At 37.3% G+C, this 27,090-nt stretch overlaps 1 protein-coding gene across 14 annotated transcripts in view; it reads left to right on the top strand.

Moving 5' to 3' along the window:
- ADAM22 (ADAM metallopeptidase domain 22) overlaps positions 1–27,090 on the top strand; it is a 222,240-nt gene that overhangs the window by 162,479 nt on the left and 32,671 nt on the right. For all 14 annotated transcript variants that reach the window (XM_059396900.1, XM_059396912.1, XM_059396911.1 and 11 more), the window contains exons 11-23: positions 6–172; positions 1,691–1,775; positions 2,783–2,873; positions 4,088–4,139; positions 8,184–8,283; positions 10,823–10,894; positions 11,121–11,213; positions 14,044–14,124; positions 16,872–16,922; positions 17,145–17,208; positions 20,279–20,384; positions 22,432–22,551; positions 25,883–26,051. In XM_059396900.1, the coding sequence (XP_059252883.1) occupies positions 6–172; positions 1,691–1,775; positions 2,783–2,873; positions 4,088–4,139; positions 8,184–8,283; positions 10,823–10,894; positions 11,121–11,213; positions 14,044–14,124; positions 16,872–16,922; positions 17,145–17,208; positions 20,279–20,384; positions 22,432–22,551; positions 25,883–26,051 (1,251 nt within the window). The remainder of the gene's footprint in view (positions 1–5; positions 173–1,690; positions 1,776–2,782; positions 2,874–4,087; positions 4,140–8,183; positions 8,284–10,822; positions 10,895–11,120; positions 11,214–14,043; positions 14,125–16,871; positions 16,923–17,144; positions 17,209–20,278; positions 20,385–22,431; positions 22,552–25,882; positions 26,052–27,090) is intronic.

Below are 27,090 nucleotides of genomic sequence, written 5' to 3'. Positions count from 1 at the left end.
ACCAGATATATAAAGACCAACTGAAGACTAGGATAGTATTGGTTGCCATGGAAACCTGGGCAGCGGACAACAAGTTTGCCATATCTGAAAATCCACTGATCACCCTCCGTGAGTTTATGAAATACAGGAGGGATTTTATCAAAGAGAAGAGTGATGCAGTTCACCTTTTTTCGTACGTAACTTTGATTTATTGCTTTTTTTGGTTCCCTGATAAATGCTCTATTACTTGAGCCTGAGATGTATCCTTTCTCCTGTATAATGAAAGTAAGATTTGACATGGCAATATGTTTGAAAGGATTTTTAAAGTGCAGGTTGTTAGGAGTTGTCATGAAAGTGTAAAAAGTTTAGTTTTGAGTTATTTTATTATTGTATGTATATTTTTATTTACTTTTCAAGAGCTTTAAGCAGAACATTTATTGAGTAAAATTATTGTTAATACTCATAAAGAATATTCTTCACAGATTAATTATATTTAAAGTTTCTGTATTTTAAATGTTAGCGTTCCCTTTGCTTTGGTTCTAAGGTGAGACCTTAGTATTTCTGGAGTTTGTTTTTAATTTTTTCTCAATTTCATTTTTTTTTTTTTGAGGTAAAATGCGTATTTGATATAATAGCAAACTATATATTATAGCATTTAAAAAACACTATTTTATAAAATAAGATCTGTTGAAGAAAGTTATAAATGGAAGTAAAAGAGTGTATTTTTGTGTAACTTTTACATTTTACACAATTTCACATTTATAGAAATGTTGCAGGGATACTACAAGGAAATATATGCTCTTTACCCAGATTCATTAATTATTTACATTTTGCCCCATTTGCTTATGATTTTCTTCCTTCTTTCCTTCTTCCCTTTTTCGTCCCTCCCTTCCTTTTTTCCCTTTCATCCATTTATCCATCGATTTTTTTTTTTCCCCTGAACCATTTGAGAGCAAGTTGGAGATACGCACTTACTGGGCCTTCATTACTAAATACATGTATATTCCCTAAAGATAAAGACATTCTCTGATATCACTGTAGTAAATTATTAAATTTTTATCGATTAAATTTTATTAAAATTTATATTTAAATTATTAAAACTAGAAAATGTAACAAGATACCACACTTTTAAGTAACCTATATTCAGGTTTCTCCAACTATCTGAATAATGTCTTTGATAGCTAATTCCCTCCCCCCATTCAGGATCTAACACAAGGTCATGCATCACATTTAATTGTCCTGTCTCCTGTCTCTTCTGTCTCCTTTAATTTGGGACATTTCCTCTGCCTTTCTTGGTTTATTTTGGGTTTAACATTTTTGAAGAGTGTAGGTCAGTTATGTTACAGAGTGTTCCCCATTGTGGGGATGTCTGATGTTTTCCCGTTAAGAGATTCAAGTTGGGCATTTGGATCAGAAATACCACAGAAGTGATTTTGTATCCTTTCTCAGAGTACACCATGTTAGTGATTTTTTTTAAACCAGTATAGTTCTGTTGAAGGTATTATTGCTCATGCGGGGAAACATCCCTCTCAGAAACTCTTTTGTTCAGTTCCGTGTGTAAACAGTATTCACATTCCTCCCTTTACCTCAGGAATATACAAAATAGGAATGTATTTGCATTGAGAAAATAAGTGTGGTAAATTAATAATGAGAGGTACAGTGATACTTGGAACTCAGAACAGTAAGCATTTTTCATTTCCTTTTCTAAAAGGGGAAGTCAATTTGAGAGTAGCCGGAGCGGGGCGGCTTATATTGGTGGGATTTGCTCGTTGCTGAAAGGAGGAGGCGTGAATGAAGTAGGTGTGAACATCTGTACAATACAAAGTGGTATGATGGCTGAAAATGTTTTCCTAATATTTAAGAGATAGTTTCTCATATTCCATATTCTCTAGGTGTTGGGTTCTTTTATTTACAACCAATATGGTTGCTATAAATGACCAGAGGACAGAGAATAGGAAAATAATGGAAGATAATATTTGATCATTTTTTTCATGTTCTACTAGTATAATCTCCAAATTTAGCTATTTAAAGATTATATAGATAAAATCTTTACTTTTATTTTTATTGAAAATAAGGCCCTATTACTTTGGCTGATTTCCTGGAGAATTGAGTAATTCATGGAACATTAACTTATTGCCTAACAACCCAACTGAAAATTTTCTTCCTTCTTCAATATTTGGCAGATTTTTGGAGGAAAAATAGATTAAATTTTTCGAAGAGTTCTTTTTACCCCTGAGGCCCTAAGTCTCATGGAAATGATCTAGAAGAAAACTACTTGAATCTACATATTGAAGAAAATATCTTTAGATCTCAAGTTTCTTTAGATCACAGATCATTCCCACTTCCTGTTACTCATACTGTTTGTTTTCTGAAGCCACATTCTATTTAATTTGGGAAAATTTCGGGCATGCAAGTGGATGCACAGAAATGAATAAGTTCCAAATAATGTACACATTTATTAATATTTAAAAGACGGACTGAAGTATATACAAGTATTAAGTTTTTCAGATATGCCACTGATGAAATTTGTACTCAGAATTAAACTTCAGTTTCTAAGCCCAAAAGGTGGTGATTCGCTGGCTTCTAGTCTTCCTTATAAGATTGAATCAAACATGGGTTTATTTCTTTCAGCTTTTGATAAATGCTCCATTGTTTAGCTTTATCTACTGTATGTTTAACCTCTGCTAATTAGGATGCTTAGAAATTAGTTGATTCCAATTATATCGTGACATTTTTCTCTGGCCATCTTAAATAAAAAATAATTCTCATTTACATGTATTTTGTTTTTGCTCTTGTTTTTCAGTTTGGGAAAACTGATTTAATGGCTGTTACACTCGCCCAGTCATTAGCCCATAACATTGGTATTATCTCAGACAAAAGAAAGTTGGCAAGTGGTAAGTTCACCCTGTGCTTTAGTTGTATTTAAAATGCACTCTCTATAAGTGTTTTGGAGAATGAGATTTTAAATTCAGTTGTTTGATCAAAAGAGTTTGGGTGGTAGTATAAGATAAACAGCTGGGGCATACAGTATTTTCTTCAAAAATGTTTCAAGGTGTTTGTCCTGCAGATGAAAATTTCTCCATGTGTAATAAACATTTAAAGCTATGTGATGAAAAATTCATTGTTGAATTTAACCTAAAAAAGGACAAAATAAGCTCAGTTTCATAATTTTAAATGGTCAGTACAGAATCTTAGGCTTGTAGGTTCAAGGCATACCATTTTATTATGGTTTATTTAAAACTCTCTTACTATGGCCACAAAGGAGAACTTGGCTGCTAACGGGCTCAGTAAAATATGGACCTGATAAACTATGCTAGGATTAGCATCTTGCAAGAATATATTTTCCCAAGTAGGTAATGTTAATTCACCAGGAATAGTCAAACATCATGTATTTAGAGTAAAGTTGATAGGAATCCTGTTTATCTTAATATTTTAATAACAAATATAAATATTGTTTATTTGACTAATAACTTTTACCATTTCTGAAGCCTGTTATAAGACAGAAAATCAAATACTAGTATTATCTACATCTAGATACTCATTTAATCCTCAAGATAACCATCATTAGCTCCATTTTACAGAATAAAGTGACTGGATGTTAAAAGGGTAATGTCTCCAAGATTACTCATATACGTAAGTGGCAAGTCCACATTTTGAGCCCAGGTATTTTAAGCCTTTCTGCTTAAACAATACATTGTACTGCCTTCTACCAGCAGCTTTGGTGCAGAGGTTTTAAAACTGGACAAGAAATCCTAAGGATTCCCATAAGGGACTGTGAAACCAGAATCCTGTAATGATGCTGTTTCATTGGTATTGGGTTGTTAAGCCATTTTAAAGCATTTCAATGAGTGCTTTAGAAATAAGGCCACTTGTTTAAATATCAAGATTTTATTTTAGTAAAAATTACATAATCTTGATGTAGTCAAAGTCGATTTTTTGTTATTATGCATTGCATGCAAAACTTTAAGTATAAGGAAAATTAGAAAGCAGGTATTACTTTTTAAAAGGTATTTAAGGAATAAAGTGAAGATATACTTTTCAAAAATAGACCACTCTAATGCGTCTGTTTTCACTTTGTAAAAAGGCATGTGTATTCCTTTTCCCTTAGGTGAGTGTAAATGTGAGGATACTTGGTCCGGATGCATAATGGGAGACACTGGGTGAGCCACTTCTATTTGCAAATAATTCCCTTTCCCTTTCCCTGCTGTGCTGCTGTCTCCTTCGGAACATGACACCAACAACTTAGTGCATGGAACCTCACCACTGACATGAAAAAGAAAATGGGCCGTAGATTTCCTCAGTGGCTCTGTATTATAAAATGTTTTCACAAAATCATCTCTTATTTATGAAAACAATTGTGATCAGTTAAAATGGAAGACCAAAGACTTTGTTAGCCTTTCATCTAGGCTAGAAAAGTAAGAGGAGAGGGACAGCTTTTTCTTCATGGCTTACCTACTAATTGTTTTTTCTTTTGTCTCTTCAATTCCAGTTAAATAGGTTGTAAACAGTAGTGTGCTGGTAAACTGATTCTCAAAATCAAAAACAAGAAAAGAGCCTGGATTTTTAGCTTGCTCTGATTTTTGTGATGTAAATACTCCTACAGGGGCTGATTTCAAGCTACCAGTAGTATGTCACTGAGCAAGGAGTGGGGAAGAGATCTATTTCCTCTCTGCTCCCAAAAGGTTTTCTGTACCCTTCACACACTGTCAGGGTCCAATCTTGTATTTATTTTTTCTTAGTAAATTGTACAACCATTCCTTTCATGCCACACTCATCACTACTCCTTACCCTCAACTTGTATTATCTTGAGCTTTTATTGTGTTAATGACATTCCAGACATCCAAATAACTTTCAGCTTCCCTCTCTCCCTCCTGAACTTCATTTCCATCATCATTGAAAAGACATAAAGAGTAGAAGAGTGAAACCTTGTATATACCATCACTCGGCCTAAAAAAAATACCACTTACGTAGTTAAATCCCCCTGTGTTCTCTCTTGTTGCTCCCCAACCCCAGCCAAAGTCACTGTGTCTTGAACTTGGTTCAAATTAGTCACAAGTCCCTTTTAATACTTTTATTGTTCATATGTGTATGTTGAAGTAATACATAGCATTGCTTTGCATGTTTTTAGTTTATGTGAGTCATACCATATGTAGTCTTCTGTGATTTGCTTTTTTTGATCTTTATGTTTGTAAGATTTATCCATGCTGTTAATACACAGCTCTGGTCTTTGAATGTATACAGCACAAATTCCTCCATTCTCCTCTTCATGCACATGAATCATACCATTTTCCTGCTCTGAAATTTTATTGAGTCTCTGTTATCTGAAGAATTAGGTTTGGAGTTCTTCCTTCAGTACTTGGATATACATAATCTTTCTTCAGGCTCATTTATAACTTCATTTTCCACTGCTGTGGATGGTTGGTTTGCTTATTATGATAGTAAGACAGGGGTTTCCAGGTTTTTTGATTTTCTAGCCATAATCCTACATGGATTTTAAGCTTCTTAAAAATTTGCTCACCATGAATGTACATTAATTTCCAACCTCCTTTGATTCCTTTGATACATTCTTTTCATTTGGTATTCTCATTTCTCTCCAACCATGTTTCTAGCCATTTGAGATTTGTTATAATTTTAACACCTACATTGTCATTTAATTCCATATAGTCCTTGTGCTTTGCCTCACCAATTAGTTGTAAATTTTTGACGATTACATCTTACACTAGTACATACTTCTGTTTGACCTTACACCATAATCCCTTGACACACTTGATTTTCAATAAATATTTATTGATATTTGCATTTTGAACTCCTCTAAGAAATACATGATAAGGAAGATAAATGATAGAGGGAATGTATCTGGAAACATGTATTAAAATATTTTTCAAAATATCTTTGGACTTCATGTTTAGTAATAAAAGGGAACAGTAAACGTCTTTTTCCATAGTTGTAATTTTCTAATACTTACTAAATTCCAAGCTAGTGGTTCTTGTCTTTTGAAAGTTACGTAATATGTTATGTTCGATTACTCTGCTTAATTATTAAAAACAAAATTTTATAGGCCATCTACCTAGACTAAGTGTAATGTGTAGCAAAATCAGAAATGTGCATAGCTCTTGCATTGGAACTGCTCTTACATCAAATAGGTGTGTGCAGGAGAAAAACTTTTTAAAGAAAACATTGCCTGGCGTGATGCTCTATGTCATTTGAGCTATGTCACACACCATGTAACAGTACTAATTATCGATGTGATTTTCCTGGGGGCACTTACCCTCTCATTTCTACTTTGTGAAGTCTCTGCGTACTGCTACATGTTGGAAAGCACATAGAAAAGCACATTGAAATTAATACCAGCCCTACTTAAAGGTATAAAGATTAAAATTTTGAGAAAGCATTGAATATAATAGATACATTATCCTGCAAAAAAGAAGTTTTCTTGAAGAGCCTAGGGAGATTTCTGCTTTCAGGTGTTCAAAGAGCCTTGGCACTTAGTCATCTTATTTGATACAGGTTGCCATAAAGAAGTGTGTGTGACACAGTGAAAGCAAGAGCAATCCACAAATTCCTATTGTTGACATATAGAAAGAAAGAAGGCAGATGAAATGAAGGAAGTGAAATAAGTCAGATTATTGTAAGCCGAGAATACCTTTATTTGGCATGAAACACTTGAGAAATTAGCTTAGGGTGAATAATCACTGTAAATTCTGTTCATTGATTCACAAAGCATTAGCCCCTGTGCTAGAAAGAAGTAGGGATATAAGTGCACATAGTACATAAAGGCTGGTGGGAGAGACTTTATAAAAACTCCTCGTTATCTTTTATAAAAGCTCAATGTAAAACAATTTTTGAAAAACACAGAAAATTAAATTTTTGTCCTTAAAATTTTCCTTTTTAAAGTACTACTAATCAGTATTTTTTTTCCATTTTTATTATTCTTTTATAAACTTTGGATCTTGTATATATCATTATTTATTTTGTAGTGAGCATTATATAGTCAGCATTTCTGAGTATTTTTCAATACTATGATTATTAATAATTCACTGGTATTCTGTTTTATTAATATATCACAGTTAACAGTTTTCTTCTAAACATTTACATGATTTTCATAGCATTTGCTATTACAAATCATGCTACTGTAAATTACTTTGTATATATAGGTAGTCATTTCCTCAAGAAAAAATTCTTTTTTTTTTTTTTTTTAAAGATTTTATTTATTTATTTGACAGAGAGAGAGATCACAAATAGGCAGAGAGACAGACAGAGAGAGAGATGAGGAGAAGCAGGCTCCCTGCTGAGCAGAGAGCCCGATGCGGGACTCGATCCCAGGCCCCTGGGATCATGACCTGAGCTGAAGGCAGAGGCTTAACCCACTGAGCCACCCAGGCGCCCCAAGAAAAAATTCTTGAAGTAGAATTACTAGATTCAAGGATATTTCCCATTTTGAAGGTTCTTAATACATATTGCCAAACTGCTTTTCTTTTGCTCCTTTATTATTTTTTCTTTGTTTTTGTTATACTTTTTTTTTTTTTTGACATAATCTTAAACTTAAGAAAAGTTGCAGGAATAGTAACAGAGAACCTTTTCGTCCTCTGAATCATCAGTTGCTAGCTTGGTACCCTATCCCAAACCCCTCAGTGTGCATTGCCTAGAAACAAGTGCATCCTCCTATAAAACCACAATGCAACCAATAGAATGATCTACTTCTTAGCTCTCACTCAGGATTAGCTCTGTATTTCAGAAATGCCATTAACAGATGCTTCAGAATCAAGCATCACATTTAATTTTATGTCTTTTACCTTCCTTCAGTCTGAAACAGTTCCTCAGTTTTTCTTTGACTTTCATGACTTTGACACATTCGTAGATTATAAATCAGTTATTTTATAAAATGTCCTGCAGTTTGGAATCCAGTTTTTATATTTAAGAAAAACTCATTATTCCTATGCTCTTTGATTAAAAATACAGGTATGCGTGTGTTTCTTTTGAACGTATATGCTAATAATGAATGGCCCATTGCTACTATTAGTCACCAAGTGAAGAATTTAGAAATACACTGGTAGAATCAAAGTCTTATGGATTTAAAACAAATGCTGACATAGTGGAATTTATTCTATCACTGTTAAGAATAATGTTACAATTTTAACAATGTTCAAGACTAGCATACAGATAAGGCAGACTTAAGTTACACCCAGTTAATGCTTTTCTTACAGGTATTATCTTCCTAAAAAGTTCACCCAGTGTAATATTGAAGAGTATCATGACTTTCTGAATAGTGGAGGTGGTGCCTGCCTTTTCAACAAACCTTCTAAGGTACTAAGTGTGATTAGAGTTATTAGTTATTGATCTTTCTGAGGTATTATAAATGTAAATTTCTAGCCCTTGGCTCTTACAAAAAGAAAACTTTACAGCTTGGCTTATATGTCCATATGCTAGTTATGCAAAATATCTGCATTGTGAGTCAGCTTTAGGGGCGCCTGGGTGGCTCAGTCATTGAGCATCTGCCTTCAGCTCAGGTCATGATCCCAGGGTCCTGGGGTCCAGCCCTGCATCAGGCTCCCTGCTCAGCCAGAAGGCTGGTTTTCTCTCCCACTCCCCCTGCTTTTGTACCCTCTCTCGCTGTCCCTCTCTCTGTCAAATAAATAAATAAAATCTTAAAAAATAATAATAAAGGCAGCTTTAAAGCAAGTTGGGGGAAGGGCACCAGGAGAAGGGAAGAGAATCTCAAGCTGACTCCTTGCTGAGCACGGAGCTTGGCACCGGGCTCCATCCCAGCATCCCAGGATCCTGACCTGAGCTGAAGTCAAGAGTCGAATGCTCAAGCGCCTGAGCCACCCAGGCACCCCAGCTTTTTGAGCTATTGTGATGGGAATAAAAAGCAGGTAGAAATAATACTGTGTTTTCCAAAAAGTGATTAGCTTGCAAAGATGGTTTCACTTGCCTTTCTCTTTCATTCTCTTGGTTCGTTTTTTTTGTTTGTTTGTATATGTAACCACAACTCATACTGATAGAAAGGGGGCATTTCTCCCCCTCATTACTCCGCACCACTGCCTTTTAGGATAAGCAATATGATTAAAATTAGTATTACTTCTCAGTATGAAACCCAAGGCTGCTTAAAGCAGAAAAGGAAAAAACTCTTCGTGTGCTTAGACTTTGTCATAGGACTTTCCAATTTGCAGAGCAAACTCTCGTTACTGACTTGAAAGCAGGTCTTCCTCGTGCATTTGAAAGCCTGCATGTTAAGGCAGAATGCTTTGTTCTTGTTTATTATGTGAACTGTTCCGTGCTTCTGGGCACCACAGTGGTGTGTGGCATTGCCTTTATCCTCATTTATCTAGTCTCATTCTCTGTCTATTCCAGTAGAATTTAGGAAGTGTATCACATTGCTTTGAAGAGCAAAGTGACAATTTTGAAGACTCTTTGCAGAAGTTTCAGAAGGGACATTTGAACTAACTCCCTGCTGCTATAAATGAAAAACAGCTGAAGTCTCTTTATGAAAATAACAGCTTATTCTGGGCTCCGAGTAAAAGAATAAGTGGATTTTTTTACCTGGATGAGTTTTAGTTTTGGCTTTCAAAGCTGTCTCATTAATTATGATCCCTTTCAGCTGAAAACAGAATCTAGCGGTGTATTGATTATTTCATAGGAGAGGAGAGAATATTCGAAATAGGGTGGGAATTTTGTTGTTGTCATTGCTGCTGCTTTTTTTTTTTTTTTTTTTTTTATTGTTATTTCCCCCTTCTAGTTAGTTAAGAAAGTGTGTTTTGGGATGTGTGTCTGTTGATAGGTGTGTGTTCCATTCCATTCTATCTTATGTAAACTTTGATGAACTTCTGAATGAATATTATATAACTGGGATATAGCAGCTACTTACTAATTTTACCTATCACCGTAAGATAAGTTATGCTCAAAAGATAATGGAAATGATGGAGAGATAAAAAATAAAATAGTCTTGGAGTGCCTGGGTGGTTCAGTCAGTTAAGCCTCTGCCTTCGGCTCAGGTCATGATCTCAGGGTCCTGGGATCGAGCCCTGCATCAGGCTCTCTGCTCAGCAGGAGCCTGCTTCCCCTTCTCTCTCTGCCTGCCTCTCTGCCTACTTGTGATCTCTGTCAAAATAAATAAATAAAATTTTTAAAAAATAGTCTTAAAATGTATTCTTGTACAGGCTTAAAGTTGTTTCCATCTCTGGGGCCAGTTATTATTACTGTGTTCCGCAAAACTGTGTTAATTGGAGAAGCTATATTTTATGTTAATAAATCAGTGGATTTATTAATTTTTGTGTTTTCCTAATAGTCTAAGAAATAGCTTGCTATCTCACAAGGATATATAGTTGCTAAAGAGCTTTCACAGATGACTGAACTTGAGCCTCACAGCAGTTTGTGATGTAGATGGGAAGCTAATATTATTATTATTTTTGCTTTAAATATTAAAGCTCTTAGGCTCTGAGATGACAAGCCTTTGCCCAAGCTAAGTACCTGAGCCAAGATTTGAACCCACACTTTTTGTCTCCAAATCCCTTGCTTCCTGCTTGAAATGAAATTTCAAATCAGTTTGGCATGGGTTCAGTCAATGGTCAGATCATCTTTTATTTCAGTGGCATTTACTGGAATCCATATGCATATTACATATGTAAATATAGTTAAATCTGAAATGGAAAGAAAAGTACACACTTTTGTTCTCAAGTTCCCAGTTCTGAAGTTCTAAAGTTACACCTTTGCAGAAAAAGAAAAATATACTTGGAAATGACTGACAGGTATATCAGATATGTAGTTGTGGTGTTCATGGTTTTTTATATGGTCTTTGATCTTGATTTGTGCATATTTTAGTTCCCTTTTTGGTTTCATCTCACAGCTTCTTGATCCTCCTGAGTGTGGCAATGGCTTCATTGAAACCGGAGAGGAGTGTGATTGTGGGACCCCCGCAGTAAGTCTCTGGGTGTTTTGATTTTTTTTTTTTTTAGGTTATTCAAGGTCATTCCAGGTCCACTCACTGAAACATACAGAACTATTGTTATGTCTGGAAATTTCATAGGATATATGAAAGAAAGATTATTATTGGGGGGGCTATACATTTATTTAAAAAATATATCCTAGTAGTTTTAGAAAATGACCCCATTTTCTGATGTTTTGAAAATATTTCTATTCCTTAGGAGTGTGTCCTTGAAGGAGCAGAGTGTTGTAAGAAATGCACCTTGACTCAGGACTCTCAATGCAGTGATGGTCTTTGTTGTAAAAAGTGCAAGGTAAATAAATGTTGAGTAATGACTACGTATTTGATTAACTCCGTAAGGTTAGGCAAATATGCTGTAATAACAATAGTAGTGTGTAACATATTAAGACTGAGTTGCCAGGTGCTTCACAGGATGCTCACAAAATCTTGTGAAGTGTATTACTTTTTTTTTTTTTATCCCTGACAGTTGAGAACACTAAGGCGAGCACTGGGTAAATGGTTGCCCAGGGTCTTGTCCCAAGTAAGTCAGAGAGCGGGTCTTGTCCCAAGTAAGTCAAGAGAGCTGGGTCCTGAACTTGGTTAATATCCCCAGCTTGTCTTCTCATTACCGCTTACCTGAGGAGCATGCACATTTCTTTTAAAGCCAAGTGGATATTCAACAGATTCTTCCTTTTTTGCTGCTCTTCTTGGTGTAATTTCTTGCATTAGTTGTTGAAGGAGTAGAAGCTATACTTTTAGACTTGATAACATGTTACAGGTATTACCATGCATGAGGTTTTAGAATGCACCTTTAGGCACATGGTTTTCATCCTCCTAATAGCATCCCATACCTGTCCCCACATATTTAAGCCTTAACATCATGACTAAAAGTTATTTGAGGCTTACCTTTTTCAAATAAATAAATCTCTTTTTTCTCTTCTCATATAAAATCTGGCACAAGGTTCTACATTAGCTATTGTGAAGTGTAGGATCCATGTCCGTATGTACACTTCAGGGGGTTAGTGCCTGTGACTTACCCAGTAATTGGGACAAGTTCTTATTAAATATTTGTTGAATGAATAAATAAATACGCACAACACTCTCTTACTGATTATTTGCTGATGGACTGACTGTCTTTAGTCTAATGCGTTAAGGGAGAGTGGGATATGAATCTATCATAGTCAATGTCTACTGAGTGCCAGAGATTGTGCTGAGCACTTCTGATTTATCTCATCATGTATCTGGTTTTCTCAGTCCTGGCAGTGTTGACATTTTTGGCTGGATGCTTGTTTCATTTTGAGGGTGTGTCTTGTGTATTGTTAAGTTATTTAGAAAATCCCTGACTTCTACCCACTAGATACAAGCACCACCCCTCCCAGTCGTGACAACCCAAAATATTTCCAGACATTGCCCAGTGTCCCCTCAGGAGCAAAATCCCTGCTGATTGAGACGACTGTCATGGATGATGACGCCACCACACGTTTGGGAGAGGCACCATTACCCTTTTTTCCAACTGAGCAATCCCGGTCTCATGGAAGTGGTATAACCTGCATATGCTCGTTCAGCTATTAAGGAATAGATGTGACGTGTCATCCCAGATCTGGCAGCAGTCTCTGTTGTTTCTCCTTTACTGCTGTGTCTCTGGCAACTTTTTAAGACAAGCAAGGCACTGGCGAGATCTCTGAAAGCACTCTCTGAAAAGGAAGGATTAGGTGCACCTGGGTGGCTCAGTAGGTTAAGCCTCTGCCTTCAGCTCAGGTCATGATCTCAGGGTCCTGGGATGGAGCCTCGCATTAGGCTCTCTGCTCAGTGGGGAGCCTGCTTCCTCCTCTATCTCTGCCTGCCTCTCTGCCTACTTGTGATCTCTATCTGTCAAGTAAATAGATAAAATCTTTGTCTCTCTGTGAAATAAATAAATGAAAGCTTTTTTAAAAAAAATTAAAAAGGAGGATTAAATCGAATACACAACAGACATTTTAAGACTTCATTTGCATCATCTGTTTAGTCTCTCAGCCTCTCTGCCTGTATCAGAAGGGTCCCCAATCATTTATTTTTAATCTTTGATGTTTTAGGTCTGCCTGCTTGTAAAATGCCACTTTTATTTTGATGGATAGAATTAGGCTTTTTGTGGTATGAACATTTCAGGAAACAAGTACACGAAAATAGAATGACAAGAAAATGTCATGATTTTAACTATCAAACAAAGTTAGCTGCAGCAATTCCAGTCAAGTAAGAGGTTTTTACCACTTTCTCTATCCTGTACCCCCTGTTGGTGCCCCCATCCTAAACTCCTGGAGGAACCAGAGGCAGGATAGTGAAATGAAGGAGGGGGAATAGAAAAATACACTGAGAGGCACGCCTGGGTGGCTCAGTGGGCTAAGCCTCTGCCTTCAGCTCAGGTCATGGTCTCAGGGTCCTGGGATTGAGCCCTGCATCAGGCTCTCTGCTCAGCGGGGAGCCTGCTTCCCCCTCTCTCTCTGCCTGCCTCTCTGCCTACTTGTGATAAATAAATAGATAAAATCTTTTTAAAAATTTATTTGTAACTCCTACACTTACAAGGAATATTTGAGGTAGTTGAAATTAGGCAAGAGAAAAAAGAAAAGAGAAAAAAACCCTCCCATGTGCAGGTACAAATAATAGAAACATTAGACGAGAATAAAAGACCATGCCTTAGACCTGCAATGAAGCAGGAGATAAAGGACCATATGGGAGGAAATTGCTTTGCCAGGAAATCTAACTTTTGCAATTCAGCCTAGAATGTAACGTTCAGACTCTTGGCAGTTGAGATAAAAGAGAGTAAAAGGATGAATGTGCCAGTAAGAATGAAGAGTAAAGTGAAAATCCAAAACCTTTTTTGGGAGGAAGAATTACTAGAACTTGGAAAGACTTGTCCTTCTGGGGAGATGGATCTTCCAGACCGATCCTATTTTAGCAGACATCTCAAGACTTCTGTGTGATGACTACGCAGATGATTTCATACACGATTAAATGAACATTTCCTTCAGTCATGTGGTTTCCAGAGACTACCATCTTAAAATTACTTGCAATATTCCTATCCGAAAATAGTCATTTTGGGTTTTTTGGGGATGATACCACAAGAGATTTCTTTGGCAATTTTGCACATCGATTTTTGTTCATTTTAGTTTCAGCCCATGGGGACCGTGTGCCGAGAAGCAGTAAACGATTGCGATATTCGTGAAACGTGCTCAGGAAATTCAAGTCAGGTAATTTACAGAATCGTTACTCTAAACCTGACGGGAAAGAGCAGGGGTAGCTATGTTGCACTGGCGCCCTGAGGCAAAACGTGAAGGGACACGATGTCATGTCTTTTTCACATCAGTTCTCATTCTCTCTTTATTCTCAGGGATTTCAGTTTCAGTAATCAAAGTTTGAGCAAAAGTGCAGCATCATTTTGTCTCAGTGTTCAAGTAACCTCAGACTGCTTGTGTGCCTTAACTGTTTTGTTTTTGTTTTGAGTAGAGAGTGGGAGGCATTGCTTTTTGTCCTATTTTCTCTCCGGTTGGTGGAAACCGGAGCCAGTCAAAGCAGAGAGACCCACAGAGCCCTGAGTTCTGAGTTGGAGTCTGTTCTTAGGTTTTGACACTTTTATTCTGAGAATACTGCATGACCTCACCCATTAATAACTGCTCTTGAATTTAATGTCATGTGGTTGGGAATGGAGAAGATGGGGAAACTGATAAACTTTGGTGAGGGCTCATAGGTTTCACGTGGTCATTATATACACAGGCAGTCCTCAGACTGCAGGGTAGTGCAAGGCCATAACAATGACTGTGCAAGCTGAAATCATGTAAGGGCTTCTTGATAATCAATGCGAAAAATTATAATTGTTCTGTGCTCTTTAAAAAATGTTGTCAGCCTATTAAAACCTCTCTGACTCTTGGTTTTAAGCGAATAGGGAAATGAAAAAATGAACAGATTTATTTCGCATACTGAAAACAGAAACATTGAGAATTACAAGTTTTTTTTCTTTGTAAAATCCTCATCAGGAGTAGTTTGGGCTGTACATGCCTTCTGGCCACAAACCTCAGGACCCATAGTAAGCATCTTCTCTATGCCGTATTGAATTGACTCCCTTCTAAGTTGGATCAGCTTTCAACATTTTATCCTTTGCATTTTCAATGTCATGAAATATCTCCAAGAGATGTGACGGTGTGAATGTGAGGTGTTTTTTGTTTTTTGTTTTTTGTTTTTGCCAAATAGCAGTATCAACATGCCCAGTCAGTGATTTTTTTGCTGTGACTCAATTTACGTTTGATTTGAATTTCACTTCTAAGGTCATCATTTTTCATTTCTTTCCTTTCCTGCATTTTTATCTTTGCTGGCCAATTCCCTCTTATGATTATCCAGTTTTATAAAATGTCACGTGCTATTACCCAGAGACAGAGAGAGGCAACACACCTACACCTTTGTTGTTGGTGGACTAAATGAACACGGACAGTGATCAGTCACTGGCAGACTTTGCAAGAAGTGACAAGATGAGTCACTGACCATGATTAGTAACTGTTAGATACCTAGTGATCATGGACTGAAGGGCTAGTAGCAAACTGCGTGCTGTGTGCCATTACTCACAGTTAATACACTGTGGTAACTGAAATTGCAACTGTGTTGTTGGGGTACTGATGTCATTTCACAAAACCATGGCATTTGTGTGTATTGGAACTATGCAAAGCAAGGACAGCCTACATGTTTTTCTTTTAGAGAAGAGGGATTCAGTAGTGGTATACCTGCATTAATCATAAGAATGTTTTGCTTTAAAGGTAGTCATCCTAAGAGACTAGAGATCTTTCATGTGAAAGTATTTTCTTTTCTTACCGTCTAATTAGCATTGTTTTTCTGAGCTAACACTTAGTGATGATGAGGATATGATGAATGATTACCTTGTGTTCCTGGAAGGAAAGTATATTAGAGCGACTTCTTTGGAATGTGATTATATCATAAGCAGGAGTTTTAAAACAGATTCCAAAATCCAGAGATGATGTACAAAGATGCTCTTGTTGAATTAGTTGTAACAGCATAAACTGGAGATAGTTGGAAGTGAGTATTGTAGTACATTGGTTACATGGTTTGTTAGCTCAGTGCAGGATATTATAGCTATTAAGGATGATACCTACAAACAAGCCTGTTACGACCTGAAAAATTCATGTGATGAAAAAGTAAAGGGAAGAAGCAGGATATAAAATGTTGTCTATAACTTGATCATATACCCATACTTGAAAAATCAAATTTTATAGAAAAAGGTGGAGGAAAAAATATACCAAAATATAAAAAATTATTGTCTTGGGTGGTAGGAACATGAGAAACTTTGTCTTTCTTTCTTTTTCTTTTTTTTTTTTTTACATTTCCTAACTTTCCTCAAGTGAGTATATAATTATTATAAAAATAAAACAATGTATAATAAATTTTGAAATACTGTTTATTAAGAATGCTTTGCAATTTTCTGCAGTTGCTACAAGGGAAAAGCAGGGCTATAAAGCATGTTTTTTTTCTAATGTGCCCAAGGTGGACTTCTGCTCAGGAGGCATTTTAAGAGTAAGGGCCGTAGTGCTTCTCATGGTAAAAAAGAGGAGGCTGGTTATTTATCCATTTATGTTGGCATCCTCCTTGCTTTTGTTTTGTGCTCTTGTTTTTCTTGCTCTGAAGAACAGTGTATCTTTATAAAGCAAGATGCTCCAAAATGTTAGGGTTGGCTGTCCATTCTTTTTATTTACTAATGGGTGATCAACTTTTTGCCTCTGATAGATCCATATTTTTAGGGGAAAGTGCACTAATTGTTGTATTTCCTTTTGTTTCCTCTTGATCTCTTTTGTTTTTATTTTCAGATGTTTTAAGAGACTTAGCCATACTATCAGACTTTTATTTTAAAAAAAGAGAGAAAGAAAACATTACAGGGATTAGCTTAGCTGGATATTTTGCTGTGCATTTGGTTCATTGTTCTGTTTTCATTTCCTAGTGTGCCCCAAATATTCATAAAATGGATGGATATTCATGTGATGGTGTTCAGGTAGGTTACTTCATCTTTACCTAAACCTTTCATGTGTGCCAGCATGAAAGAAATACTGAATCTTACCAAAATAGGAAAACCAGTTTAAATGTTTTGTAATCAGTTCTGAAGATAAAAGGTTTATAATGCTCATCTACTAGTTCTCCCAGTCATATTTTCTTTTTTTCAGTGATCCAGCAAAGCAGACATTGCATCGTTAATAGGTTTGCTTTTCCATTTTAGGGGATTTGCTTTGGAGGAAGATGTAAAACCAGGGATAGGCAATGCAAATACATCTGGGGGCAAAGTAAGTAAATAGCGTGGCTTGATCCTTTTCAAAGTATGATATCAGGTCAAAGGACATCTGAGATGGAAGTAAATTTTCAACCACTTTATGACTGGGGGGATTCTCAAAGACACTGAAGGGGCACTTTAAAAAAAATATTTTTGATATGTAATTTCTTTTATTATTATGTTCAGTTAGCTACTGTATAATACATTATTAATTTTCGATCAATGATTTATGGGTTGCCTATAACAGCCAATGCTCATTATGACATGTGCCTTCCTCAGTCCCCATCACCCGGCTCTCCCGTCCCTCCACCCTGGAAAACAGTATGGAGGTTCCGCAAGATGTTAAAAGTAGAGCTGCCCTGGGTGGCTCAGTGTGTTAAAGCCTCTGCCTTCGGCTCAGGTCATGATCTCAGGCTCCTGGGATCGAGCCCCACAATGGTTCTCTGCTCAGTGGGGAGCCTGCTTCCTTCTCTCTCTCTCCGCCTGCCTCTCTGCTTACTTGTGGTCTCTCTCTGTCAAATAAATAAATAAAATCTTAAAAAAAAAGAAAAAAGTAGAGCTGCCCTGCAACCCAGCAATTGCACTACTGGGTATTTACCCCAAAGATACTGATGTAGTGAAAACAAGGGGCACATGCACCCCAGTGTTCAGAACAGCAATGTCTACAACCAAACTGTGGAAGGAGCCGAGCTGTCCTTCAACAGACAGATGGATAAAGATGTGGTCCATTTGTACAATGGACTATTACTCAGCCATCAGAAAGGATGAATACCCATGATTTGCATCCACATGGATGGAACTGGAAGGTATTATGCTAAGTGAAATAAGTCAAGCAGAGAAAAACAATTATCATACGATTTCACTCCTAAGTGGAACTTAAGAGATAGGCTGGAGGACCATATGGGGAAGGGAGGGAAAACTGAAGGGGGGAGAAATCAGAGAGGGAGACAAACCATGAGAGACTATCGATTCTGGGAAACAAATGGAGTTGGAGCACTTTTGTGGAATTAGAGAAAAGCATTTTTGTGAAGACACTTGGTTAGTTGGTTGTGTAAGGGCCTATTTAGCCAGAGCAGGCCCCACCTCTGTGGAACTGCAGTTTTGTTGTTTATGCGGTAAAACTTAAATTGACGCTGCCCCCACCCCCAGGGAACTTACTTAAAAGCAAGTAGGGAAACCTGTTCCTGATAACAAAGCCCAAATACAAGGGTGGGTCAGGTCAGGTAGAGATAACAGAGCCCAGATGTAGGGATGAGTGGGGCTGGTGGAAACATCCAATCAGTGGGGCAGGCATTCTGTCTCCCTAGCTACCAAGGGGTGTGGGCCCCACCTTTTGGGCACCAATTCTGACCAAGGTGATAGGCTAGTTCAAATAGCTACTATGGGGTGAATTATATAGTTCAATTGGCCACCTGTGTGTGACCTAAGATGACTGTGCAGCTTTCTATGTGTGTTGCAATCTCATTGGCCACCTGTGTGTGGCCAGGCTCAACCACGTGTCTTTGCTCTATAAAAGTTAGTCTTTGAGGCGGGGAGGGATCACCCTCTCTGTAAGGGGCGGCCGGGCCGGTTGGTTTGATTCTTGATGCTTGGTGCGAAATAAAGCTTTGCTTGACCTTCGCTTTGTATCAGTCTCGCTCCTTTGACCATGGACCCATTATTGGGGAACCCAACACTGGGGACCCACCAGTTGTACCTTTGGACAAGAAAGAAAGTGCCTTTGCTGCCCAACAAATGAAGCATGTGCAGCCTGGAGAATAGAGCAAACCCGGATTTCAGATCCACTTACACTTCTCTTAGCTGAATGTCCTTAAGCTAAATCTGTACAACCATATGGGATGGGCATGGACCCTAGGAAGGGCATCCTTGGCCTCGTACTGTAGCAGCTTATCTAGAGTTGCTTTTTCTTCCTCAACTCTCTCTCTTGAAATCTAGCTGGTTTTCCTAATTACAGGGGACCTTCTGCTGAGGTAGGTGTGCACATCAGAAGAAAATTTTAATGTTACTGCTTTCAAAGCTTGTCAGACATTTGGAGGGAAATATATAATATTTATATCTAAAATATATTATTTAAATTATATTTCTGTTTAAATGTATATTTAAATATTGTGCCATATATTTTTTTGGAAGGAATTTCTGCTTTAAACTCTTTCAGAAGACAGTTTGTATTAGGAAGTAAGCTATAAAGATAATCTTTAATTATCACAAATCGTCGCTACATTTTCTCTGAGAGGGCAGGTGTATGTCTTCTTCTGAGTAATTGGAGAATGGGGGAAAATACAGAAATACAGGTTTGTACTTTGAACAAAGAGATACAGTTTTGTTTCCCCCACTTGGCTTACAGCAAGAAGTAGGAAAAAAAACCCCTGATTATTTTTTAATGTGATTTTTTAAAAAAATATATACACAAACAGTTGTCTTTTGATTAATTTGCAGAAGTCATTTTGTTCTAACTCCTGGACAGTCCATCAACCATCCTTGGCTTTAGTCAAAACAAAGTCCTGACAAATTTGCTGATGTAGCTTAAAATGTTATTTGTCTATCTTGGCTTTAGCATGAATTCAAGCTTGTCTAAAGACAGAATAAAATTGTTTTTTAATATTTGTTGAGAATTAGTAAACAAGATGAGAAATTATACTCCTGTTTCTTGAATCTTTAATTATAGTGTGTAGTTATTTTAATAAACTTGTCATTATGATTAATAGAAGTTGCCAAGTAAGAAATTTGTACCTTACATTTGGCACAGAGATTAAAATGTGGAGTGTTTATTCTGGGAACAATTTGGTAGCATCTTCCCCTCCTTATTGGCCATATTCTGAGGAGTGTTGTTCTTGAAACCTCAATCCGATCCCAGATCTACATAGATCTGTTTTCCAGATTTCCAGTGAGCAGTCATGAGGAGTGTAGCTGAGTCGTGGGTATTTGTGGTAAAGGACAACTCTTGAGAACCATGGGTACAGTTTTTGGGATTGGCACCATTGTCAGGAGGAAGAGTCCATAAAGGGCTCCTTTTCCCTTACTGCAAACCTTTTGAGCAGCTCACATGTTAAATCCCTCACTGATAGAAAACTGTTCTGCTTCAGAGGTGATGGCATCGGACAAATACTGCTATGAGAAACTGAATATCGAAGGGACAGAGAAGGGTAACTGTGGGAAAGACAAAGACACGTGGATACAATGCAACAAACGGTGAGACCTAGAAGTTTGCACAGAGTTTATCCCTTCGTTAATTGCAAATATTACTTTTGGAGCCCCCAGGACCTTCCTGTTCTCAGCACCCATGGAGCCTTCTGCTGCCTGCTTCGCTCCTCTTTTCCCAGCATTCCAGCTCCACCTTGCAGAAGAGTCCTGAATCTTAACACGGATGCTGACCTTTCCCCCAAGGCCCAGGTCACCCTTGCAGCTGCCTCAGGACTTTCTCACCTAGAAGGCGCCTGCTTGCATTTCAAAAACAACAGAAATTAAAGCCAGGAGACTATATACTCTATTAACTGTCTCTGACTTTACTAAGCCACCATTTTTGTCAAAGGTCCTCATATTCTCACTGTCCTTCAGTTTAGAAGCCTCGCAATGGTCCTTGACTCCACCATCCCTCTGACACGTTGTCCAGACACCAGATCACGGCCACTTGTCTTAACTGATCTCTTCATTTCCTTTCCTATTGCACTGCTGCAGTTAAGACCCATATTAATTCTTCAGCTGTTACAAAGGCCTCTTAAGAGTATCTTAAACTAGGAGTCCCTAGCATGCTGCCCTCAGAATATTCATCTGCTGAATTGTTTTGAGTTTTAGTTCTTCGTTCAAATTTCACTGGTCCCACGTACCTAATGGTAAGAAGAATGCCCAACATTTCCTGGGTACACACCATCTTACAGTTTACATAAGCTATATTATTTAGTCTTTACGGCAGTTCTCATTTTATGGAGGAAAAACTGAGGCACAGTTCATTCATTTGACCAAGGTCATCTCGCTAGGTACAGTGGAAGCAGAAGTAGAATGTGGCAGTCTGATTTCAGGACTCTCCCTGAGCACCCTGTGGCATGTCCTGCTGTCTTGTTTAATGAACGAAATGGAACTTTAGCTTGACCCTTTATATCCTCCTCAGTTTGTCCTCAGCCTTCATTTTTTTGTTTCCTTCTTCTTACTCCCAAATTCTAGCAAACCTTGTCATTCCTCACCCATGCCTTGTGTGCTCCCATCTCCATCCCACTGCGTGAGCTGCTCATTCCTCCCAAAGCACCCTCTATCCTCACTCCATCACCAGTCACCGTCCACTTGGACAACACTGTATAAATTGTTTCTGGATTTACTCTAGGAATGAATCATTTTCCTCTTCTCCGAATCCCCACAGTCTTTCGTACTATTATTATGGCCCTTGTTCCCTCCCTGCCCCTTTTTATGTTGTTGATGTGTGCGGTTTCTCTTCTCATCTGAGTCTATTGCCTTGACCGTGTCTTTTTTCCTTTTATATCCTAAAGTACTTAGTAATTTCCATGCACATAAATGACACGTATAAAAATGTTGAATATCTCTTCTGTGTTAAGAAAGCATTTTTGTTTGCGATAGTCAACAAAATGATATAACCTTTAAAATTATTTTTTAAGGATGAATTAATGTATTTTTCTATGTTGATGATACATATAAGTTCTAATTTTTCTCTTTATCTTAAGCTTAATATTTTCTTATATAATCTTGCTAACCCACTAATCATTCTTGATAAGATATTTATTAGTGTATGTTTGTTTATTATGTATATTAGTAATTAAAAATATGCTAGATATAGTGCAGTATTTAATACCACTGGAAATATTTTATATGTTAAATTTGAATTGTATGTGGTAGTTGGGGGAATAGTGGAATATATTGAAAAAGGGATCACGAGTCTTTGTGACTGAGTATCTATTATATATATAAGATTCTTTAATTCTGGGACAACAGGTTGAAGAAAGAGCTGTCTTCCAAAAGAGTACCCATCCAAAGGTAATTTATTCAGTTGTCAAATATTTAAAAAAAAAAAAATTTTAGCATATCCAGTGGTCTGTTCTAGGAAGGAGATTCTGATCTAAAATAAGTCATTTTGGTGGATAATTTCCTTTAGAGAAATACCTGAACTAATGGACAGTAAAGGAAAAGCTAAAAAACAAGCACTAAAATGAGATAAGATTATTGTTCTAACTGTACATGGCTTGTCCTCTCTTTGGGGAAAAAAGCAAATAATTGGTATCTTTTAACACAGGGATGTGCTTTGTGGTTACCTTTTATGCACCAACATTGGTAATATCCCCAGGCTTGGAGAACTTGATGGTGAAATCACATCTACTTTGGTTGTGCAGCAGGGAAAGACATTAAACTGCAGGTAATCATCTCCCGCATTCTCTGGGAACATTGGTCAACTTACTTTGAGGAGTCCTGCATAGGGTTACTTTATTTTTTTCAGTTCCATGTGTGTTAGCAGGCAGGAACAGAATCTAGTCTGTAGGGGAGACCAAGTAAATCCTGACAGTAAAGGGCTGAAAAGAAGATAAGAATTAGTTGACTGTGGTTGTTAGAGTTCTGTTTAATGGGTCAGGAATATCTTGTAAGGTTTAGTTTGCATTTCACTCCTACTAAGGAAAACCAGTCAGAACTCCTGGTTAAGTCAATAGGTTAAATATACGTTATCTTCTTTTACTCCGTTCTGAAACCCCACTAAAATGACCCTAACTGGTTTTTTTTTAGAATTCATGTATTCACAGGGCGGTCGAGAAAGGAAGAGGAGAAAACAGCAACAAAATTTGGAAGAGTGGAGAGCGAATGGATGTGTGGCAAATGATTGTCAAAATTAAGAAAGCTGAATTCCTAAATCAGTAATGGGGAATATGGAGAGCTATCCTGGTATATAAAGTCATTTCCCCAAAGGCTCAAAAATTGGCAGCATCAGCTACTTCTGGAAGACAGAGTAAAGGATTCAGGGACAGAGAAGGGCTAAAATAAAGAAGATAGTTGAAAGTCTGCCAACAGATCACTTCCTGGCTCACCTAAACTGGGGATCCCTCACCCTCCCGTGGAAGATTTGAGCTTTACATTCTACAGATAATCAAACAGGTTTCCAAACTGAAGAACAGCTGGCAAAATTGATGTCAGGGTCGACCAGCCTCATCAATGTTCAGCCAGAAATCCCTAAAATTTCCTATCACTTACCTCATTTCTCAAATCAAATATGAGCACTTTATCAGACACGTGAAGAAAGGCTCTCACACACATAACATACATGCAGACACACACATACACAAAAAGATAAAAACAACCAGAAGAAAAGGCACCTGTCGATAAGAATAGAATGCTATTTTTTAAAACAGATGAAGAACATTCATAGAAACAAATGCTGTTGGAATTAAAAATATGGAGGTAGATATTAAACCCAGTAGTTGAAATTATCTCCCAGAAAGTAGAGCAAAAGCAGGAAAGGAGTGAAATGTAGAGAAAACCTCACCAAACTGGAATACAAAGGATAAACAGGGAAAAGAGCAGAGAAGAAATCGTCAGTGAGTGACTAGGATTGTCTACAAAGGATGGACTTGAGTTTTCACGTCGACAGGCTGACCGTGTGCAGGTTCCATGAGTGAACTCAGAGGCACATCTAAATATATCATTATGCAACATCAGAACCTTAGGACAAAGAAAAGAACCCCAAATGTTTTCAGAGAGGAGGGAGAAAAAGCATCAGGCTTGGGATCTATCAGCAGGAGCCCTGGGAACCAGCAGACGATGGAGAACCTGATTTCTGAACTAAGTTCCGAACCCAGGTGAACTATCAATCGAGTGTAAAGGGAGAAAATGAACACATTTTTAGATATGCAGATTTCCCTGCAAATGTACTCCCCTATACCCTTTCTCAGGAAGCTATTAGAAATTGTGCTCCACTCAAATGAAAGTGTAAGCTAAGAAAGGGAAAGCCTGGGCACATAGGAAACAAGATACCCACCATGAAGAGTCAGGGCACTCCTCCAGTGAACGGTGTGGGGAAACCCCAGACACTACAGTTCCGCACAAGATACAGCAGACAGCCAGGTCAGACAGGAACAGGGTACACTCCAGATAGAAACTCAAGGAGACATTTCTGCAGGAGGAAGAACTGGTGCTCAGACACATCTTGGGGATTTGGGGATCAGCTGAGTTTGATTAATTTTGCATTAGTGAAAAATTCTTAGAAAAGTAGGCAGGAAGACAACAAACAAGAGACTTGCTAATCTGAGGGAACATGAAAAGTTGTACAGGAAAAGAAAAGGTTTAATTATGGCATGCTGTATTACAGAACTGAATAACATTTACATAATCCTGATAGTGTGCATTTTTGTTATTGATTTGAGTATTGATTAAACCAAATTTATGATGGGAGGATAGGAGAAAGATACAAATTTTCAAATTTCATTGAGGGAAGTCAGTTGGTAGTATCTGAAATGGAAAAATAAAAAATAGTAACACAAATTCTTAATTAAAGAATTTATAAATAACAAAAGAATCAGTTAAAAGTAGAAAGTGGTTTCCTACAGGGAGGGATATATGGTGGAGGAGGGGGCTCTAAACCACTTTATTGAATTAAAAAAAAAAAGATTTATCTGTTTGACTCTTTGAAATAGATGCATGTGTCATTTTGTTAAAAATAAAGAGAAAGAATGGAGAAAGAATGCCATTGATATGGCATCATTGACTAAATTACGGTTTTACATTTTAGCTGTGTTCTGTTTTATTTATTCCTATATAGTAGTTAGGCTTGCTGTATTGAATAGTAAAGTTAATCATATAACTATTCTCAAATATAATTTTCAAATTAACAATCTTTTGGGGAAATGTAAACACAAACCAATTCTCATCCTTCTTCGAAACATGTTTGAAATCTTGAAACCTACCTACTTCTCAAACCAAATACTAGTAATAATGGCTTACTTGACTTGTACATGATAGCCAAGGCAAAATGATAAAGCTATTTCAATTCAGGCCTTTTTTATAATATTGCTTAAATCCTAAAATATAGCAATATCTCTGAAAGAATTAGATCAAAAGGAACACCTGGGTGGCTTAGTCAGTTAAGCCGATGCCTTGGGCTCAGGTCATGATCCCAGAGTCCTGGGATCAAGTCCTGCATATGGGGCTCCTTGCTCAGCAGGAGAGCCTGCTTCACTCTCTGCCTCTTTTGACACTCTGCCTGCTTGTGCGCTCTCCCTGTCTCTCTCTGACAAATAAATAAACAAAATATTAAAAAAAAAAAAAGGAATTAGATTAAAAGATTCAATTGCTTTCTCCGTTTAGAGGTTGAAATGGTTATGCTCTTGGTTTTTATTAGATAATAAATAGAAAAATAGAAAAAGTATTATTGCCCACTTTTTCGTTTAATTTAACTTGGTGTTTTTTAGTGAGAGAGAAAGAGCATGTGCATTCAAGCATGGGGAAGAAGCAGAAGAAGAGGAAGAGAGAGAATACCAAGTAAGCTCCACACTTAGCCCAATAGGCTCAGTCTCACCACCCTGAGGTCACAACCTGAGCTGAACTCAAGAGTCCGGCACTTAACCCACTTTAATCTTTAAGCAGATTCTATCTTCCAGAAGTAGCTGATGCTGCCAATTTTTGAGCCTTTGAGGAAATCCCCAGATTCTCAAAATGAATGTGAATTAATGGAATCCTATTTTCTTTTTGTTCTCTGTTTTTAGTGGTGGGCATGTGAAGCTCGAAGAAGATGTAGATCTTGGCTATGTGGAAGATGGGACACCTTGTGGTCCCCAAATGATGTGCTTAGAACATAGGTGTCTTCCTGTGGCTTCTTTCAACTTTAGTACTTGCTTAAGCAATAAAGAAGGCACTGTTTGTTCAGGAAATGGAGTAAGTATTCAGTACCTTGCCATGGGGAAACTCCTGTATTCACAGAAAGAGATATGACCCTAACCTGCTTATTTTGTAAAAACGGAAAACGTGCTTATCCATGTTTCTAGCTGGCATGTAAACAGTTACTTGGTCATAGTCATTAGACTGTTTCTATTGTATAATCTGTATGAGCCTGGGAATAAGAAAAAACATAATCTTCCTAATCAAATTCTCTTATCATATAATGACAGTTTTCTACAAATGATCTGGGAGAGAGATTTTAATAAACTGTAATGGGATTTTTTTTAAAGGGTGTAAAAAGGGACATTGGCCACAATATTTAATGACTGGTGTTGTCCAGATACTGAGCAATTAGAACAGATCATAAATACCTTCTGTAGCCACACCAGGTGCCTATCAGCTGAGGATAGCTCCTAGAAGTAAAAACTGAACGAGTCAGGGAAATGTTTATCACAGATGAATGGAAAGAATGGCATTGCTTAAAGGACTAAATTCTACCCTTCCAGTCACATATCTGATAGTGCAGGTCCTATATATGTAAGTTTCTAAGTTAGATAAAATGTGCTGTGATGGTGATCACAGTTTGGTCATTTTCTATTAAGACTTCTTATACTAATAAAGTCATTTTTGCCTCTGTTTCTTTTGGCATGCACTATGTTGTTTTTTGTTTGTTTGTTTGTTTGTTTGTTTACCCTACCTTGATTCTTTGCTTGAACTGGTCATATTATCCATTTGAGGTAAAGGATCCCTGTCTTGAAGTTGTGAGCCTTTCAATTCTGGTCATTCCATGCAGATCCTCCAGGGATATGCCAAGGATTTTCTTAGGGAGGTCTTACCAATTGTAACTCTTTGCCAAAGGATAGGAGTTCTTAATGGCAAGTGAAAATAGAGAAGGCATAGAGTAAGTAGTTCTGCTGCTGTAAAGAGGTCTGCTAAGTCTTCTTTCTTGAATAAGTGAGGAGATGTTAAGGGGAAATGCTTTTTGGGAGGAAAAGGCAAAAACAATCAAATTACTTCTTGATCATTCATGCTATGG

Source organism: Mustela nigripes, chromosome 4 (assembly GCF_022355385.1).
Source record: "Mustela nigripes isolate SB6536 chromosome 4, MUSNIG.SB6536, whole genome shotgun sequence".
NCBI classification, from domain to species: Eukaryota; Metazoa; Chordata; class Mammalia; order Carnivora; family Mustelidae; genus Mustela; species Mustela nigripes.
The sequence above is the reverse complement of the archived record's forward strand: the minus strand, read 5'-3'. Positions and strand labels throughout refer to the sequence as shown.